This window comes from Gadus morhua, chromosome 21 (assembly GCF_902167405.1).
Source record: "Gadus morhua chromosome 21, gadMor3.0, whole genome shotgun sequence".
Taxonomy (NCBI): domain Eukaryota; kingdom Metazoa; phylum Chordata; class Actinopteri; order Gadiformes; family Gadidae; genus Gadus; species Gadus morhua.
Genome location: NC_044068.1, coordinates 20,313,900 through 20,335,576, shown reverse-complemented (window position 1 = coordinate 20,335,576; position 21,677 = coordinate 20,313,900). Strand labels below are relative to the sequence as shown.

The following is a 21,677-nucleotide window of genomic DNA, read 5'->3' as shown; positions in this document are numbered from 1 at the left end:
TCAAACCAGGAGATAATGGGGACACTGTATTTAAGAATCTTTGTTGAAGAACAACAGTTTAATAAAGGTTACAGTAGCCACATTTCAGGAAGTTTAAAGTAAGAAAAGGCCACTGAGGGGTGAACTACTCCACCCAGTGTATCAGCTGAGATAAACCTTTACAATGTTCATTCAATTCAGTGTTCCCTTAAAACAGAAAAGGGGTAACACACAGGGCTGAGAAGTCTGAATCTAACTGGAAACCATTGATACCCAGATGTATTCTCTCTTCTTTACATTTTCTCAATTCAATCGTCTCCTTGATTACAGCAGCAACAGGACCAGCCCCAGAACAACAAACAACACACATGTATAAATATGTATTACTATATAATAGAGCTACCACCCATTAACAATGTGAACTGGTAAGTACCAACACGTGTAGTGGATGATAAAAAGATATTACAAAAGTCGAAAAAAGAGAATGAATTAATTTCCATAAATAACATTTTACCTCGAGATCTCTGCAAAAAGCTTGCATCATTAAAAGTTGTTTTGCAAGCATAAACATACACATCAATTAGAATTTTTGTCTTTTTAGTGTATGATGTGAATGTTTGTAACAGGAATGCACACAAGAAATGGAGGTAAACAGAGACTTATAACTGCATAGGGCATGCAATTATTTCCTTCAGAAAATTTTGATTAATGAATTAATGAAAGATTAATTCATAAATTATTGTGTAAAAATCGCAAATATAAACTATTAAACATTTTTCCACTCAACAAAAGCATTGAGTGGACAGAAAGATGACCTCAAACAGTGTCCTCGTTCCAGCTGAAGCACTTTGTATTGAGACATCACACATACACACCTCCGGGGGCCCCCAGAAGGTAGACGGGGCCCTCAGAGCGGAGCACAGGGCCTTAGAACTTGAAGAGGTCGATGAAATGCTGCGGGGAGACGGGCACCAGGGCGCGCTCCGGGTCCGCGGCGGTGCACGGGTGGCCGCAGTCCTGGAACACACATAGACCCCACGTCACGTACCACACTGCGGGGACCGTCTGCAGACACTGGGCTCTCTCCAGACCACATCCACAAGGACACAGCTACAAGGACAACACACTCAAAGCACATCGAGAAGTAATGAAAAAAATACAGCAGGAATGGCAGATTGTGAAATGAGGGGACATCCTGAACACATGACGACAGGTGCGATAGGACAGGCAATACCTTGAAGAACAACCCCAGGTGGCGATCCTTTAAAACCCAGGGAAGAGCAGCAGGAGGGGAAAGAGGAGGAGCAGGAGGAGGAGGAGAAGGAGGAGGTGGGAAGGAGTTAGGAAAGGCAGGGAGGTTGCAGAGAGTCCCACAATTAGAACGCAGGGAATCAGGCATGCGAGGATTCCAAGGGAACAAGAACAGTGACAATTTCGGTCATTGAAAGGAAATGGGTTTACACCACCCATTGTACCTCCAGGATTTAGGAGTGCAATATAACAAGATCATTTGGAGGCTGATCATCTTGTGGTAAAGATTGGAGAGTATAACCATGTCAAAATAAACATGTCCTCATGTCATGTTATGGAACGGGTCACAGATTACCCCAGAGCTCTTGATCAGGGATTAGCTTTCTTTGCACAGTGCTATTAGCAACCATAGGCAATAAGCACTGATACGTGGCATTTGTCCGTGTTTTCACCGTAAACACTTGAAGCACCGTTTCAAAAGTTGAACTAATCAGAATCAAAATCCCTTTATTGTCATTGCACAAAGTGCAACGAAATTGGGGTAGAGGCTCTCAAAATAAGTGCTTTTAAAAAAAAATATGTGTTCACATGTAGACCTTAGGATGTGTGCATTGTAGGAACTGAATATCAATGTTTTGTGTGTGGTTTATCTATATTATGGAATAAAAGTAAATCCAACTAAAGCTTCCATATCACTTTAGCGCCGCTCAAAAAAATATTAAAGAGGCCGTATTATGGGGCTTTCCAATGAGCAGATCACAGAGATGTCCTGGTAGGACCATAACACTGGTTATTGGTCTGTCTATGAATATACATATATTCATAGACGCTGCACTGACTGCTGTGATACCTCAATGTCTTGGTTAACAAAGATAACCAACACATAGGACCACTGTGTTTCTATAAACCAGTGATAGCATAGGCCTGGAGGGGAACACAGGTATTGTTGTTTCCCTTTGTGTTGACAAACGTAGGCTAATTATTGTAGGCGCTTTGGATAAAGCATCAAGTGAATGTTTCAAATGTAAATGAATTGCATTCAGGTGTTAGAATGACCACAACAGGAGAATATTTAAATCCAATAAAACACAAAATGGTGTCATATACGGCTATAACAGAAACTCAATGAGGCCTTCAAACCGTACATCAAAAACTATTTGGATGTTTTTTAAAGTATGAACTGTAAATGTAGATCTGCTGTCACCGCCACCGGCTACAGTAACACTGGGGGTCCGTACTGAGAGGTGCTAGTACCTTCCAGAAGAGGATGCTACAGTGCCGGCAGAAGTGCAGTGTGTCTCCGTAGTGCTCCCTCTGGGGGTTGTGCCTCTGCAGGCTGAAGTAGAGGCCCTTCCAGTCCACACTGCCACTCTCAGTCAGCACCATATTCATGGAGAACTGTGGACAGAGAGAGGGCCAGTGGAGGAAGAGGGCATATGCCATCTAGTGGTCTGTAAAAGTATTAATTTCAGTCTTTTGCTTTTTATTAGAACAGAAGATTTATTTGAGTTGATTAAATATCTAGCCGGGCAGTGTGACAAGCCACCTGTCGATAACTCTTCTTCGATACTATTTGTATTTTTGACTGACTGGAAATAAGCTTCTTATAGTCAATCTTCATTTCATTGTGTTAACTTTAAGTAACGTTAGACATGCTTCACGAAATGGAGTTCTTTGTAGAATGGACTTTCTGACATCTGGTCATCTGACGGTTTCCTCTCACCTGTCTCTCTGAGAAGTGAAAGAGGCAAAGCTTCCTCCACAGATTTCGGTTCTCACTGAGCATGTGCAGAGTTGGAATGGCCTGTCCCAGGTTGATGATGTCGGAGGCGTCGGAGAACTTGTAGAGGATGGTGTTGTGTGTGTCCAGTGGCAGGTCGCAGAACTTGGTGCCATTGGACATTTTCTGCGTGGATGAGGATCACATAAACGGGATTAGATTGAGCTGTGAGCTGGCAGGAGCCCATTCAGACAATCCGTTAATTCACATGCAACACAAAGTCAAGCCATGACCTCCCACCAGGTTGACATTCTCCACTTTCACCCTCTAGTTTAATGTTTCTGATGTCTTATGTATGCTGGACTACAGAAGCATGGATTTGTAACTAAAAGTCATAGCCATTCAAGCACTGGAGGAGAAGGAATAGTTCAACAACCGAAAAAGTTCAGCATTCCTTCAAACAGGCACAGACCCATGCACAGTGTTTCCCGACACTTGGGTTGCACATTTGCATACGAGGCCCTGAGAGATTGCCAATTTATAAGCTGCATATTTAATGGTACATATTTTGTACGATTACTAGACCTAACCATTTGTACCCATAAGCAAACTACTACTAACCACTTGAGGGGCCTAATGTTGATGAGGTTAAGGTTGATTTTCAGATCCAAAGCAAAAAAGTGGCAGTCCCCAAAGACCCTCTAGATCTTTGCCCCAGCTAGGCAATACCTTGGGGATGTCTAGGTTGTGGAGCTGCAGCTGCCAGTGGTGGATGGTGTCCAGCCTGAGGAGCCAGACGTTGATGCTGCCAACCAGCACGCACTTGCCCACCCCCTTGGTGAGGGCGTGCACGGTGCAGCTCAGGTCCTGCAGCAGCTCCTTGATCAGCCGGGGGTTGTAGTGCTCCTCCAGGACTGTCACCGTCGCACAACAAACACAAAAGACACGCAAGAATGAGTAACAAAACACGGCGGCCTCTGGATCTAACTGTAGCGGCCGCGCGGTTACAAGCAGAGGTCACGCCATCGCTGTTTTGGATAGGGTTGAAACAAACGCCACCTGCTGCATAGAGCATGCCCTGAGAGAGCAGCGTATAATTCAATGGTTTGAAAGGCCTCAAATGTTTCAACACTGATGCCTGCTGGCCACTGTCCCACTTTCAGAATTCAGAGAAAACAGAGGCCTATGATAAATTACAAGAGAAGGGAAGAGCAGCTTGGGAAGCATTACCAAACAAATAATTCTGCGTCACTCACTCACTCATTCCCTCACTCACTTACCCTTGCATACGATCTTATCCAGTATGTTGAAGTAGTTTTTCTGGGCACCACCACTCAGAGAGGTCAGCTGGGACTTTGCGATGAGCTGGAAAAGCTGTAGTCAGAAAGCCACACTAATCAATCCACAGAGAAACTCTTTGACAAAAATAGATAAGTTAATGTTATGCCGAAGCCATAAACAACTACTTCATAGGGCTTGTTCATCAGAATGCATCCTCAGATTTTTGGGTTGGCGATACTCCGCCATATTGAGAGGACTCAAGAGAGTTGTAGTACTGAAAAATCCTGAATCAACATGACGGAACCTTAACCTAGGTTAGTGAATACTTGGTTATTTTTCCCTACAGAACGGACGGCTCCAGAGGGGACTGCTTTGAATTCAATAAAAAAAGTTGGGCAAAAGTTGTAGCAAGGAGGGGGCGTGTGGTCCCAATGGCTACGACCCGTTTGTGATCATGTTTTAATACCATCGTTCTTTAGGAGTGTTATCAGATTGTTTTAGAAGAAATGCGCCTCACAACTTGGTGTTATACTACAAGGGTCCTAGCACCTTAACCCTCTCTGGGACCATCAACATCAATCGCTGGCCAGACGGAGCTCCGCACATCAAAAAACACACTGGGGCGCATGTTGATGTGTGTCGGAGACACTTCACCCTCTCTCACAAAGCTTGACCCTTACAGAACATAACCTATGTTCAAGTAACCATTGGCTTTTAGCGCAGACTGTTATGGAGATGTATGATCAATACACATACCAGGCCGTGATCATTAAATGTGTAAGAATGATTTTTACTACGATAGATGCACTATGTTCTGTTGAGAAACGTAAATAGGCTATTACCTCCGCTACGTCCTACAACTTGTACAGTGTCCATGTTGACCATTACACAGATACCCCATGGGGATTGGTTGAATGGATGTATTCGCAGGCTAAAGCCATACAACAATTCCCCTTGGTGCGATTCAAATCAATGGCAGTGTATTTCCAGCGTAAGTATTTTATTAATTGAATTGTATTAAACAATGTTGTGTTCAATGTCAAAAGGACCTTAACTTGTAAGCGATGACCTATAATTTACATTAACAGACTAAATACATTCACAGATCTATCAAGGAACCTCGTCACTTGACGTCATTTGATAACGATGACATAATTTGAAAGTACCAACCAACAATACACACAGTACAGGCCAGTACAGGACCCCTTACACAATGCAGGCCAGTGCAGTACCCCTTACACATTACAGGCTAGCACAGGACACCGTAGTGGTTGGAAAGAGGGAGGTTAGGGGGTGTATTCAGTTGGTTGCAATCTGAAACCTCAACGCAAGTTGCTTCGAATGATACACATTTTAAAGGACTTTTAAGGAGACATATGTGTTTTCCCAACAAGTAAACATAGTATTTGAGTTCCAGAAAACATGTTTTTGAAGCAGTTTGCTGGAAATAGCTTTTAGGAAAAAAGATATTGTCTACCGCTATTCCCCTCCGTTTCAGTCCCTTCAGAATGCGCTGTTTCTGGTGTCTCATTTGATGCAAATGAGCTGCTGCCCATTGACCAATGAGCTGTCAGACTGAACCACAGCATGGAGGAGAAGGGATTGTTACCGTTTGCTGACTCCTGGAGCTCCTTATCTACATAATATAATATAACATAATAATATTACATACGGGTATTATATAATATATCTAATATCACGGCAAAAAGCTATGTGCGCCTCGGATGATATTATGAATAATAAAGACTGTGTCTGACGTCTCTGGTACTTCCACAAGTAAAGACTCGTAGTGGGGGATATCTCGGCCATGGTTGAGAAGAATTGGGGGGAAGGAACTTTGACATTGACTCTCTGAAGTCCATGAACCGCGACATGGAGAAGAAAGGGATTGTACTCCGGGAGCTGAGCTGCCGGACTGCCTCCGAGCTCCCCGCGCCGAAGCTGCCGGACTACAGTCCGTCCACCGTCGAAGCCATCCGGCCGCAGTCCGGCAGCTCCGGCGGTGTACTCCGGGAGCTGAACTGGTGCCGAAGTTGGTGGCAGCTCCAGTGGACTAGCAGCTCGGGCGGACGAGCAGCTCCGGCTGGGGTAGCTCAGCGGCAGTCCGGCAGCTCAGCTCCGAGAGTACAATCCCTTTCTACTCCATGTCTCCTCCTCCCGACTTCCACCGAAGCTTCGGCGGCAGCTCCGGCGGGGTAAGCTTGGCGACAGAGAAAGGCATTGTACTCCCGGAGCTTAGCTGCAGGGCTAGCGCCGAGTTCCCCCCGCCGGAGCTGCTCGTCCGCTGGTCCACAAAATCTTAGCGATGCTCTGATTGGAGGGGAGTGGGGAAGTGGGAGGTAATATTCAAATGTGCCCCCTTCCTACGTAGGAGGGGGCAATGAAACTGACTCGCTCGTTTGGTAGCTGGAGGCGGGCTGCTTCCAGAAATGCGTATCTCACTGAAAAAATCATGTACAGACTTTTTTCAAAGTTTGTATGCGTGTGGGAGCACCATGTACCCACAACAACACCCCAAATCCCAGGAAAAGTGTTGTTTTCATAATATGTCCCCTTTAATGAATGAACAATGACCAAAAAAAGCCTCACTATCTACACAATGACCAATCCCAATGCTCCATGGTTCCGAGGTGACGATGTCACAACGTACAGCACGTACAACACCAGACATCTACAGATTCACTTTTTTGCTTACTTTGGCTACATAGTTGAATCTCCTCAGGTCTTGGATGGCGCTGGAGAAGTCCAGGCGATTGAAGGCCTCTCCCAGTGTGCAGTAGCCGTGGCGCTGTGGGGACAGAGGTGTCAACGTCCACACGCACCGATGCACTCCAACACCAGGCCGTGGAGGCCAAAAGGGCCCAGCTCAGATTCATTGAAGACGTTAGAAGTTAAAATAAGTTGTTTTTCCAGAACTCTAAAACGGCGTAAAACAAAGTATTTTACGCCGTATTATAAAGTGTTTTGACGACTATTTAACAGATTAAATAATCTGTTGAATGGGCATAATGATAACGGCATTATGATTTTTTCTCCCTTTAGTTCTCAGAAAGTGTGTGGATCAAGGTGATAAGAAAGGTGGTGATCTGATCAAAAAAGGATGGTTAGCCTGCAGTTGTTTACTTAATTGAACATGGATTGAAACCCCATATAGCCTAGGCAACATTGTGAATGAACATCTGTCGAGATCAACCATGAACTGGGTGGGTCTGACTTTGGATAAAGTTGATTGGGTGAATAGGGTGCATCACTCAAGAGGAGGAGCTGATTTATTATCAAATGCCTAATTTAACACATTATTTAACTTATGTGGTGGCACCAAAACGAAGCAAGTAGAGCAGCGGGAAAAACCTTGTAAAATATGTGTTTTAAGTATATGCTACACGTGAACCTCCTAAGATGGGGAATTTTGATTGGTTCACTATCTCGGGATATTGGGCATAACCCATGATTGAGATCTCAAACTCGGGATATTGTTTTCATCGCAAAATGTCCCACTTTGCAAGTGTTTAAAAACAAATAAATCCTGGCAAAAAGTCTTATCGTGTTTAGTTTTGGAGTGTTCATGTTTAGTATATACTAAACAATTAATTGTTAAATATCCACCAATACAGAACATTTCTCAGTAGACTAATATACAATGCAGCATTATTAACATTTAAAGGCCTGGTTTACCTACCTCGATTTAAACCAATACACGCCTTCCATCGAACGCATTCACACACACACACAAATGACGGCATGTGCAATGGATCTCAACCAAAGCATATACACATGTTGAGTCTCTGACACTCACCTCTTTAGTGCTCTCCTTCTGCACGTAGATCCACTTGTCGCTGAAGTCACCTGGACACAGAAGTCACACACAGATTCACCCTCACATTCGGAGTACACAACAACTCTTAAGCTTTCCTTTAGGCTGATATTATCCTATACTGAAAGATAAAATAGCGAAACATGAACATTACACTGTATAGTGCCATAGTACATCCTATAAATACATACAGAAAAGGGTCCAGTAAAAACCAAACAGTATAGAATTACTCAAGTCAACTATGAGTAGCTTGAAATCGTGCTCCAGTACGTAACCCTCTGACTTTACCTTCCATACCAATCACGGTTTTGAACAATCTGCAACACATGTTTGTACAAATGACTCAAAGCGCAGACGTGTGGACACATCCGTTTCTTGTTACGCCTTCACTCACATTGGGATTTGGTGTTGTGGTTGCAGATTTCCTTCAGCGTCTTCTGATTGGCTGGCTCACTCACTGCTCCCACAAACAGGTTCTCCCCGCTCACATCACAGAGTCTATTTCCACACCATTGGGAGACACAATTACATAATAGTTTGTTGCAATGAAAGTGACGCTGGGCCAGGGGAGACAACCCATAATTACCAAGAGTTTTCAAACCAGGCCTCTAGACATAACTGCTCGACTAGACATATATTTAGAGCTTATTGTTCAGAATTTCTCATGAAGTGGTGAATTGTGTCGGGTGTCTAGTTCCTCAAACAGTTTGTTTTATTTTCACGTAGATGGAGCAGACACCCAAATGCAACTGGTTGTAGTGGCATCGAACCCATGTCGGTTAAGTGACCCCACCTTGTCGCCCACGTGAGCTGGTTGTCTGGGAGGAAGGGGGGAACGACACAACTCTCCAATATTCAGAATTTGAACTGCAGTACACATCACAAAAGCTTGATGTCAGTGTTACATATTAAACATCTGAGCTGTGTTACGACAATATGGTAGGGTTATGCTTTGTTACAAATTGCAAACGTCTTGTGTTGGATGCAACCCCTCCGTTAGATGGACGTCCCACCCAGAGCAACGCTACAGTACCATATTAAATAAAATCAAACTCAATAAAATGCAATGTAATGTATTCACAAACACTATCAATAATGCAAGAGGAAAAGACCTGGATGCTGCCTGTTTGCATCTATGGGTTTAGTCCGAAAGGGAGATTGAAGTCAGTAAGGGTCGCATCAGGAGGGGCTACTTCATTCAGAGGCATTCACTAACGAGCGTTGATGGAGAGATCAAAGGGGGCCTGACCGTTTCGTCTTAATGGGACTCCCATGTCTCATTGAGCACCTGACCGATCACTCCAACCAACCCATCAACACAATGGACAGAAATATCAATGATCTATTACGCATGCAATGCATATTATTGCCTATTAAGGGGCCAAGCACAGTATGTGAGGTCCCCTGTTGTGTTTGTTAGTGTTTGTATGATGATTCCGCCAGAAATACCTATTCCGCCAAAACCGGTCGCTTTCTATGAAACTTGGGTGACTAAAGATTACCAAAAAAATAAATGTACACTGTCCCAATGGTGGCACTATAGCAAACCTGACCACTTTGACCTATAGTCATGAAGCCTTTGTGTCCAAGGTTCTCCTCATGGTAAACCACTTTGCCTCAGAAACCTATGCCCTCAGTCTGGATCAATGTTCTGTCATTATTTTGTGAAATAAATAAAGACCACAAGGATCCTAGTAGTTTTACTTAGTTAATATCCTTTGGTCAGTACCATCTGTGGGTTAATATCTTCCTTCTTACAAGAAGGGAAGTCTGTACACTGCAATAAAGCCCCCAGGAGTCTATCAGCACGGAAATGTGTGTGGCTTAAAAACGTGGATAGACTTAAATGGGGATCAAGATGGACTCCTATGACCTTTTGTCCAATACTAAAGTTGTTATGACAAAATTCTGAGTAAGACAGAATAAGACAATCAGGGTAAGGCATCAAAATGGCCGTGGCTTGTGACTAAAACTGACATCGTTCCTAGAAGGGATGTTTGATATCAACGGGACCAATTTTGGGACTTTTGGGGACGAAGGTTCTAACTGCTCAAGGGACAGTCGATTGACAAAACAACATGGCCGCCAGAGGCCCAAAAGGTTCAAATGAAATAAATGTGGCCAAAAGGAGAGGTTCACTTAATGATCACATAATCATACATAGTTATTTTAGGTTATGTGCAAGTTTGTGGTTTAACACAAAGAGAAATGCTACTTATGTCTGAAATGTATTATATCTATAATCCAGCCTAGTTCACTGATACACCACATTCAGATTGGAGGACTGGGGGTTGGGTTGGACCAGCCAGGCTGGCTTTGCGGGTCAGATTGGGCCTAGTACAGTAACATGGATGGGATGAATGAGAACCACTGTAATCCCTCTGTCTTTATCCATGTCACACATTAGCAGTCGCATGTTTACACACACACAGACACACAAATAAAAACATTAGGGATGCACCGAATAGCTTTCGGCCGAAGAGGTAAAAAGGCTGAAAAAATACACTGAACATCTTAATTTTTGATAAAAAAAAAAAGATATATATATGTAGGAGCCATTTGAGACCTTTTTCGAGTATTCAGTTTGATATTTTAGTTTGTGTGACAAAATTATTATTAGTGATCTTATTTGTATTGAATTGTCCCAAATTAGGAAATTGTAATTTGTTTCTGAGTGTGTGCCCCCTATAGGTCAGGCACTAGTTGACTATAGCATAAAGGTGTGCCAGGCCAAGGAGAGTGGAGAGTTCCGGCCTGCGAATACCATTATTGACCGTGAGCAGAACGTGAACATGACGTGAACCTGTCCTGAACCTGACGGGACCGTGGCGAGGAAACACAACTGAACTGAACCAACAAACAAAGAAACAAAGACAAAACTTCAATGCTTTAATTTACATCTGATGTTAGAAATAAACAAAGTCAAGTTCATTATAACCACGTCTCATGGACTCTATTTTCACGCGTTCAACAAAGCAAACACCGGAACTCACAAGAAGTGGTAAAACAAATGACAAGTTTTAGCCATTACAATAGTCAATAATAACGCAACTTTGGACCTTTTGATGGATCATTACTGGATATAATTGGATTACCCTTGGAACAAGCCAACCCTTGGATTACTACGAACTTTTCACTGAGAAGCAGCAGCGCGCCATGCGCAACAAACAAACCAATCAATTAACTTGATCGGAGGTATGTACGCTTCCCATTTGAATGCAATGTACTATGGATGGACTATACTTTTGTGCACCTTTTTTGTGCACCTTTTGAACCCAAGAAACACAAGTAATTTTGGTTAGAAACCCGATGTTTATAGTTTGACTTAACGTCGGGGAATTGAAGCCATATCGTGCATGGACAAACGCAATTTACGCATACCGAGCACGATAGAAAGGCTTTTTGTTGAAATTCTGGGTTTGATGAAGTTGAAGAACAGTTTTTGTGAGAACGAATGAAAATTGTATTGATATAAGATGAGGGATCCCGTGAAGGAGGCCAGTTTGGGCCTACCTGAAGAAAACCTCAATGAAGCAGCCAGATTGCGTTCATCGAGGTCGGGCAAATTGTCTCATTTGACGAGACGAATGAACATTGTAAATACTTTGATGAATGACGAAACAAGTTTTAATGAAGTGAAAAGTAATATGGTTATGTTTAATAACATGTTAGAGGAATACAAATCTCTTCAGGATTCATACCAAGAAATGTTAAAAGAGGAAGATCGAAATGAGGATACTAAGTCCTGGTATGCACCGAGGCTTGAGCCGATAACCACCTTTTTAGCCAACGTCACGAGGTGGATAGATTCAATTGAAAATCGTTTGCATGAAGTTACCGTTTCCTATACTGGATTGGAAAGTAATCCTGATATCAGTGTCGGGCCTACTGAGGAAGATAGGCTGTCCTTGAGAAGCACTAGCTCTGTTTCATCCACGACATCTGTGCGCATCCGTGCAGAGGCAGACAGAGAAGCACTACTCGTTAAGGCTGCAGCTTTACAGAAAAAGCATGCGTTAGAGGATGAGCAAGATGAACTGAGAAAGGAGGAAGATGAAATGAGAAAGAGAAAGGAGCTCAGCAGAAAGAGAATGGAGGTTCATGACTTACAAGCTGAATTGTCTGCAACTACAGCCAATATCTCAGAAATGCTGAAGCACAAGCTGTTGATACAACATTCGATGCATTAAACCATACAGAATTTAATGCAATGAATTCGTATTATGAGGAAAATATTGAAAAGATTTCTGAGCCAATTGCTGAACAGACTGTAAGAGATACAAGGCCTAAAGATGGGGTTCATGTGCAATTCCCTGTTTTGACCACAACAGCCAGAACACCTAGAATACCTAGAACACCTAGAATACCTAGAATGCCATCTCTTACACCGTCTTTCAGTACTGCTAGACCAGTGCATGACCAGAGCCACGCTCTCCAGAATATGTCTTTAGAGAGCTTTTCAGTTCCACAGGGAGGACAGGTACCTGACAATCTTACCAAAATTCTGGAAAAGCAAAATCAGTTGACAAGTCTCCTAGTGAAACAACAATTGTTACATACTTTGCCAAAAGGAGATCTTGCAGTTTTTGATGGTAATATTTTACAGCACAATTCCTTTTTTCATTCCTTTGAACACATCATTGAAAGCAGAACAGACAACAACCAAGACAGACTACAATTTATCATCCAGTATACAAAAGGACAAGCTCAGCAGCTTGTCAAAAGTTGTCAATTCATGGATGCAAATAGAGGCTATATAAAAGCGAGGCAATTGCTTAAAGAGCATTTTGGAAATGCCTACAGAATCTCGTGTGCCTACATTGAAAAGGCCCTTGCATGGCCAGTGGTCAAATTGGAGGAACCAAGAGCTTTGCAGGACTTTGCATTGTTTTTGAGAAGTTGCTGCAATGCCATGGAACAACTTCAGCACATGGAGGAGTTAGACACAATTTCTGACATGAGAAAAATCATTTTCATATTACCATATAAGTTAAGAGAAAGATGGCGCTCAAAGGCTTGCGAAATACAACAACGCGATATCAGAGTGAGAATGGCTGACCTGGTATCCTTCATTGAAAAACAAGCTTCCATTGTCTCAGATCCAGTTTTTGGTGACATTCAGGAGCCTAGCTCCAGCAGGGTCATATCCAGACCCCGAGTGAAGCCACATCCTAAAGGAGGTTTTGCTACACAAGTTGATGTGAAGCCGATTCAGCGGACGTCAGAGGAAACCATGACACGAGACCAACCCAGAGCAAACCAAAACATGGTGCCAGATAAAGCATGTCTCTTCTGCAATGGTAAGCATGAGCTCATGACATGTGTTCAGTTTGATTCAAGACCACATGAAGAGAAAATTGAATTTGTAATGCAGAATGGAGTCTGCTTTGGATGTCTGGCAAAGGCTGGACACATCAGCAAGGACTGTGGGAAACGTCTCCAGTGCAACATCTGCAACAAGCAGCATCCAAGTGCCTTGCATATCAAAGAGACCACACTGAAGAGCCTGCAGGTGTCTGTCAAAGCTGATGAACATACTGGGGCCGGTAATGTACAGAATTGCACTTTGTCCATTGTACCTGTTCAAGTAAAAAGCACAAGAGGTAGTACGATTATTAACACCTATGCCTTTCTAGATCCTGGCAGCTCTGCTACTTTTTGCACAGAAAATCTCCTGAACAAGCTGAACATCAGAGGACAAAGGACCAACATCCTCTTAAGGACAATGAACCAAGAACAATCTGTGATTACCTACATGGCAAATGGAATAGAGGTTAGTGCGTTGAACGAAAACAACTTTATTGCACTCCCTGAGGTGTACACACAAAAGAGTATGCCTGTAGACACCGACAGCATTCTAAAGACAGAAGAGCTAGCTAGGTGGCCTTACTTGAGTGAGATCCAGATCCCGAAAATCAAGGCTGAAGTGGAGCTGTTGATTGGCAACAATGCTCCCAAAGCAATTGAACCATGGGAAATAATAAATAGTCGTGAAAATGGGCCATATGCTGTGAAGACCCTATTGGGATGGGTTGTTAATGGTCCTCTAGATGACAGTGTCGTGACAGACAGCAGTGGGCATCAGAAAGTTACTGTCAACAGAACATCAGTTGCAAAGCTGGAAGATTTGATTGTACAACAGTACAATCATGACTTCAATGAGAAATTAGATGACAAAGAAATGTCAATAGAGGATAAATGATTTATCAAAATTGCAGAGCAGTCAATCACGATCAAAGATGGACATTACAGCCTAGACTTACCTTTCCGGAAAGAAAGACCTGTCATGCCCAACAACTATCAGGTTGCAGAGCAGCGCCTAATAGGCCTGAAAAGGAAGTTCAAAAGAATTGAAACATTCAGAAATGAGTACACAGAGTTTATGGAGGATGTGATCAGCAATGGACATGCTGAGGTGGTGTCACAAGCTGAACTTGAAAGAGAAGACGGCAAGTCTCTTGAAACAGAAAATGAAGCCGTCGACCTGGTGAGAGACCTTACTGTGTTTGCCACAAGGGAGGATTCCATCTAACCAAATGGTTGAGTAACAGTCGCACTGTACTGTCTCATATCCCCAAAGAAGACCGAGCGACTGAAATGAAAGAACTTGATTTGGACAGGGACAAACTCCCTACAGAAAGAGCCCTAGGGTTGTTATGGTGTGTAGAAGTTGACACATTCAAGTTTAACATCTCTGTGAAACATAAGACGCACACCAGAAGAAACATTCTGTCAATGGTCAGTTCTATCTATGACCCGCTTGGTTTCCTGTCTCCTCTAACTCTACCTGCTAAGTTGCTTCTTCAGGATCTTTGCAGAAACAAGTGCAGCTGGGACCAGGAAGTACCACAGGCTGCATCAGAGAAGTGGAGGAAATGGCTGACCGGTCTTGACGAATTGGAACACTTCAGAGTGGCTCGCTCTGTGAAACCAGATGGAATCGGAAGGTCCACACAGGCTGAACTCCATCACTTCTCAGATGCTAGTGACTTCGCATATGGAACAGTAAGCTATATAAGACTGACAGAGGGAAAACACACTGTGACTGTAGCTTTCATGCTTGGCAAGGCCAGAGTAGCACCTTTGAAGCAGACGACAATACCACGCCTGGAGCTTGTGGCGGCTGTCTTGGCTGTTGGAGTAGACAAAATGCTCAGAAAAGAACTAGACATCACACTCAACAGCTCAACATTCTGGACAGACAGTCAGACAGTGTTAAAGTACATTGCAAATGAACACACAAGATTCCGCACATTCGTAGCCAATGGAATCTCTGTCATTAGAGAGAACACTGATGTCACACAGTGGAAATTCATTGGAACAAAGCTGAATCCAGCTGATTTAGCATCTAGAGGAATGAGTGCAGACACATTCATCAAATGCAGAAAGTGGATCCACGGACCAGAGTTCCTGTGGAAATCAGAAGATGAGTGGCCACAGAACCCATTAGAAGCCATGCCACTCTCACACGATGACCTTGAGGTCAAGAGATGCACAGCAGTGTAAAGTACTGTGATTAAGACGCAGAATAATCCGACATGACAGTTGCTTGAATACTTTTCAAGTTGGAATAAGTTAAAAAGAGCTGTCGTGTGGTACTTGAATTGTGATGGTAGTGGACAGTTCAGCCCCTCGTGGGTCTTGGAACCTTGGAAGAATAATAGAAGTCAAACCAGATTCCAGAGGTTTGGTGAGGACAGTGAAAATTATTACAAAGACTGGCGTGTTTGAGAGGCCAATAACCAAGCTCTGTCTGCTTCTGGAAGGAGCAGAAAAGATGACCACAAAGTCATCGGCCAGAGATAAGTAGTACCTACTCATGATATGATTTGAGTTAATGGTAACAGTAAACTACAATGAATATAGGCTCCTTTATGATTTGAGTGTTGAAATAGTTGCCCATGCACACTATTAGGGGCCGGTGTGTAGGAGCGATTTGAGACCTTTTTCGAGTATTCAGTTTGATATTTTAGTTTGTGTGACAAAATTATTATTAGTGATCTTATTTGTATTGAATTGTCCCAAATTATAATTTGTTTCTGAGTGTGTGCCCCCTATAGGTCAGGCACTAGTTGACTATAGCATAAAGGTGTGCCAGGCCAAGGAGAGTGGAGAGTTCCGGCCTGCGAATACCATTATTGACCGTGAGCAGAACGTGAACATGACGTGAACCTGTCCTGAACCTGACGGGACCGTGGCGAGGAAACACAACTGAGCTGAACCAACAAGCAAAGAAACAAAGACAAAACTTCAATGCTTTAATTTACATCTGATGTTAGAAATAAACAAAGTGAAGTTCATTATAGCCACGTCTCATGGACTCTATTTTCACGCGTTCAACAAAGCAAACACCGGAACTCACAAGAAGTGGTAAAACAAATGACAAGTTTTAGCCATTACAATATATATATATATATATATATATATATATATATATATTGTTTTACTCATTTATTTAAAGGCGCATTGTTCTTAAATTCTTGCTATAAGGTCTACTGGAATGTTAGAAAACGTTCAGTATTAAATAAATATTTTGTATCAAATTTGTAATTGATATTTTATTGAAAAGCAAGACAAAAAAGTTAATAAAGGACATTTAATTGTTTGATTTATGCAATGGTGAAAAATTAAAGCAAACTGAATGAAAAACAGCAAAAGCAACATTCGGTATTCGGTTTCGGCTTTCGGCCAAGAATTTTCATTTCGGTGCATCCCTAAAAAACATGACAACCAAAGAGAGATAAAGGGGAGAGAAAATAGAGAGCAGGAAAGAGAGAGAAGGAAAGAGTGAGGGAGAAAGAAACCCAAACTCAAAAAGAGAATGTGTCGTTGAACGTTCGGAATGCAATGGCATAAGATTTAATGTGGGCTTAAACCTTGAGAGGATAGCAGATACACAATTTTAAGAACAATATTGAAATGTGATCTTTGAGATTGCCACTTTGAAATAATGCTGGTATAGATGACATTGACTAGATTCCAGTTAACTAGGCTTCATAAAAAAATACAAGCAGGAAGAGTACTCTGTGGTCCACGGTTAACATACTGATCCTCATCGTGCCACCTGACCATCAGACTATCTCCTGCATAAAGAGACCCACAATAGTGTGTAATAGGGCTGTAACGATACGCGTATCAAACCGAAAATCGCGATACTCAAAGCCACGATACTGTCTCGCGGTGTGAGAAGGCAGAAGCGCGATACGCCCTTTCTAACTCTGCGGTCAAATTGTCAGATTGAAATTTGCTAATAATTTGTCTAGATAATAGTCTGCTGACAGCGCCCCCTCCTATCGATGCCGTAAGTATGCGACTGCAATCCTCCGTGGCTACGGAGGATCGCATTTCTCCACAGCCGTCGAAGTCCTCATATGCTATATGAACGACATTTATCCAGAGGGGGCCTGTGTGATCCTGTCTCTAGTGTTTTGTGTGATTTGACTGGCAGTTTGTCTGCTTATAGGTCGGAATGAAGCGGCCACCGATTATTGACAGGATGGGTACTTTATTCTACCGGACTCGATCGCTTCTTCACCAGACACACGCGCTACCGCTCGCTCTCCTCGCTCGTCCACTCACTCGCTGACGTCACTCACACACGCATACGCACATTGCCATTCTGGCGCACACACATATGCTACTCGTAACGCCTCGTTATTGCGACGTTCATGACATTCAGGTTTTTCTCCATCTATTGAAAGTTAGGCTATTAAACATGTTGCATTCTATACGGCCTGATTATGTCATTATTTAAGCTACATAGCCTAATAAGAAGTGCTAATAAGGATATTTGACTAAACCAACCAAACAGTTGAAAAAAAGCATCCTCCCACACGTTATTTCTTTATTCATTTAGCTATACTTTAATAGTATTCTTTCTGTTCAAATCTGTTCAGTGTTCCAAATTATTTGTTATTAAATGTTACATTAAGTTAATTGGTATATAAGTGTTGTTTAAATAAAATGCTTTTTAAATTTCAAAAAATCGTGGGATGTATCGAACCGTGGGTCAAAAATCGTGATACAAACCGAATCGTGAGTTTGTGTATCGTTACAGCCCTAGTGTGTAACAATATCTATGTAATATTCCTGTTCTCCATTCTTTTTTAAGCCATTGGTGGGAAAACTGATCATCATTAGCCATGATTAGAAATAAACCAATCACTTGTTGCTTTAATCACTGAAACCTAACGACAACTTTGATACGGAGCAGCTCATTTCGAAAGAGCTGCAGTAAATATCTGTGCTTCCTATTGTACCAGAGGGTACACACTATTAACCATCACCAGTGGGTTCTGGAGAGAAGCTCCTGCCATGTGAAGCCTCTTTCTCTTGATCCCGCTGCTCCGACCGGGAAGCTGTTTGGACTGTAGCCCAATCATGATGTCACACGTAGATGACGTTACACACCATTGGCATTGTGCGTCTCTTTATGCAGAAGATGGAGTGGTGATGACAGGGCAATGTGGCACGATAAGGAACAGTTAATTGACTATAGCGTCCCTGTGTACCTGGAGCAGCCATCAGGGGCTGGTACAGAGGCTTCCCCTTTCCACTAGAACCTTAAAGCTGCGAGAATCATCACAACAGCTCAACACACTAGGTGCTGTGTTCGCTTATCTTTGTGAGGTGCCATTAGAAAGCTATATTAGACAGTTTAATCTCTACCTGTCGATGGAATTGAATTGCAATTCAAACTCCAAGGGAGGTGCAGATTTCTGAGCTATTAATGAAATAGAAACAGGCCAAAATAGGCAACAACAATAGGCCTAATTGATACCCATGTTATCAAAGATAACAGCCTGCATTGCCTTTATATGTATGCTTTAGCATATACGCTATATACAAAACAATATCAATGCATTTATTATTTGATACACTGAAGAGTTTATTTTACTCTGCTATCTCGCATGTGACAGACCATTAAATCTTATTCCAATACTTATTACTTAACCCTTGTCTTAGCTGTAAGCATAGCATTTCTCTCCATGCCTCTCAAAAATAACTCTCATTAGCGTTTGGGTTCGACCCAGTTACCAAAAAAAACAACATTTGGTACATATGCGCTGTGGCACGCACACAGTATGCATGTATTACTTCGAAGGCAAACAAAATCTAAAATACACAACAAAACACAAAAACCTACATTCGACCAGTGGGATACCCTCACATGGCCCCTGACTATCTGAGGAGGTACCTACGGGTAGCCCCTCCATGCCAGGGCGCCCTGAATTTATGTTTATTAACAGCTCCTCCACCGGGGTCAAGACAATTTGAGGGCCAGATCCAGTCTGCCGACTCTCGGCCTTTTCACGATTGGCTTAAAAAAAATGGCTTATTTAAATTTATACCAATACGATGGTGGGAAAAGCTTACAAGTTTGTATGATTTTTTCCCTTCATTTTTATACTTGATCCACTGACCGCTTGGAAGCCATCTGAGTACATATTTTTTTAGAAGAAAAGGGTTATGTTGTAGGAACGTTAAGAATGCTTAACTGGGATATTTATAGATTCATGGCTCAAATATTAAGGATCATGCTTTTGACATGTAACTAACGCATTTGCGCGGTCAGCGATCCGCTGCCAGGCTATTGGTTCTCCGGGTGCAGAGGCATTAGCGTTCCATTTTTCTTGTGATAATGTCCTTCTCCTCGTCATAGCTCTCCAGGAGAACCTGGAGTTCCATTTCATTGAAATAAGCGGCCCGTTTCGCCATTTCGATAAGGGTTTCCATGATCCATACATCACGTCTTTTTAGGTTTGGCGTGGACGCGCACAACCCTGTGTTAACCAACCCCGAGTTGATTGAACTAATGCATAACCTGTGTGCCGTGGAACCGAAAACTCTGGGTTAGTCGACACAGGGTCAATCAACCTAGAGTTCAGCGTTAACTCAGTGTTTGTTAAACCTCCGTTCGTGGAATACCCCACAGGCAACACGTCTGTGATCAACAACATCAGTCGCCATTCAATAGAGTTCTATCTATCCACTTCTGCAATAAGACAGCTTATGCATTTCTTGGGATAACAACCTAGTTAAATAAAAGCAATACTATTAGCAAGGAAATGTATTAATTACAGTAACAATGACACCTCGTGTGTTTACTACAAGAAACATGTATTATTATGCGGTGGCCACCACAATCCACTAAAAACATGCATTAAGCATTCTACAAAGAATCTTTGGAAAAGAATAGGGCATGGGTAAAAAAAAAATAGTTCAAGATTGAAAATAAATTGTGTCAGAGAAGGGAGGATCTGTTCTTACATGTCGATCTCGTTGGGGTGGTCTCCAAACGCCACAGTCCTCTGCCAGCCGCCCTCCGCCTTCCTCCAGCACCACCCGGGCGACCTCCAGTCCTGACCTAGGAAAGGCATCTTCTGGAGGGAGGGCTTGGGATGGTGGAAGGAGAACCTGAGGAGGATGGAGGACAATGAACCAATGGGTTTTTTGCCTTATCTATAAGTGACAAGCTGGATTTTTAATCGCAGCTGTATTAACTATCAATGATTTGATCTATTGTTGCAACGCCTGGATGTTGTGTAGATGATGTTGTGTAGATATGGATACATTCGGGTGTACATGTATTGACACATATCGGTGCATTGTTCGTCTAAAGTTTGCCACGTTGTAGACGAACAATTTTATTTCTCTACATATTTGTACAGAAGCCTACATCGTTTAGAGAGGACAAAACCTATGGCAATATAATGCATTTATACATTTCTCAACTGCATTGACATTTATTTTGATATAAATCATCTAACCAATGAGATTATGTTAAATATGATGAGGTAAATTAAGGAATACCCTAGGTTTAAAACATACCTTGAGTTGGCGGGCTTACCTTTGCGTCGTTAATCGATAATTTCTCTTTTCCGAGGAAATATTGACGGAAGTAAACACTGAAAGCCACACTAACACGGACTGATGGGTGGAATGTGGAACCGCCTACTGCTCCTCTATCATTGGAAGAAGCTCATCCTGTTGCTACCCAAATCCCGCGCTACGGATTGGCCAGCTTGATTATTATTATTTTATTTTTTTATCCTCTTGTTTTTGGTGAGGCATTTCCACACACGTGACTGGCTGAGCTCGCGCACATGTTGGTATGTTGTTATTTTGACCGTAGACTAGTATCACACAAAGTAACCGTCGTTTTTGTATGCGAATGAAACTCATGCAAGTCACAATGCAAGTTTTTATTTTAGAGAATATGTCAGTTATAGGAATTAGTTATATTTTTAACGTTTTAACTCATTCAGCGCTTGATCAACATTGACACACATACACACACACACACACACACACACACACACACACACACACACACACACACACACACACACACACACACACACACACACACACACACACACACACACACATACACACACACGTGCGTATACATACATACATACATACAAAATAATATTTATTTTTTAAACTTAAAATGCACACTTTTTATTTGCAATGTATCAATTTAATTGGAATGTGTCACCAATGAATAAATATTCTGTATTATATTCATCATAAGATCAGCAGAATAACTGAGATAATGGCAACATTCAATTATAATTCTTGTTACGACCCTCTGGTCTTGGGGAAAGTGGGGTAACATAAAGTTAC

The 21,677-nt window shown here is 42.3% G+C and overlaps 1 protein-coding gene across 3 annotated transcripts; it reads right to left on the bottom strand.

Annotated features, from left to right (window-relative positions):
• Window positions 1–27: 27 nt before the first annotated feature.
• Window positions 28–21,019, bottom strand: fbxo25 (F-box protein 25). 3 transcript variants are annotated; one of them, XM_030345369.1, is made up of 11 exons: window positions 20,896–21,019; window positions 20,316–20,462; window positions 8,440–8,543; window positions 8,028–8,077; window positions 6,927–7,019; window positions 4,231–4,324; window positions 3,680–3,864; window positions 2,954–3,136; window positions 2,485–2,628; window positions 1,214–1,240; window positions 28–996 (listed from the first exon to the last, which is right to left on the bottom strand). In XM_030345369.1, the coding sequence occupies exons 2-11, from the start codon at window positions 20,423–20,425 to the stop codon at window positions 907–909; spliced, it is 1,080 nt and encodes a 359-aa protein (XP_030201229.1). In that variant the 5' UTR covers window positions 20,426–20,462; window positions 20,896–21,019; the 3' UTR covers window positions 28–906. The 3 variants fall into 3 exon arrangements, with proteins under 3 accessions (XP_030201229.1, XP_030201230.1, XP_030201231.1); XM_030345370.1 differs by lacking the exon at window positions 1,214–1,240; XM_030345371.1 differs by lacking the exons at window positions 8,440–8,543; window positions 20,316–20,462; window positions 20,896–21,019 and adding an exon at window positions 8,334–8,433.
• Window positions 21,020–21,677: the final 658 nt, after the last annotated feature.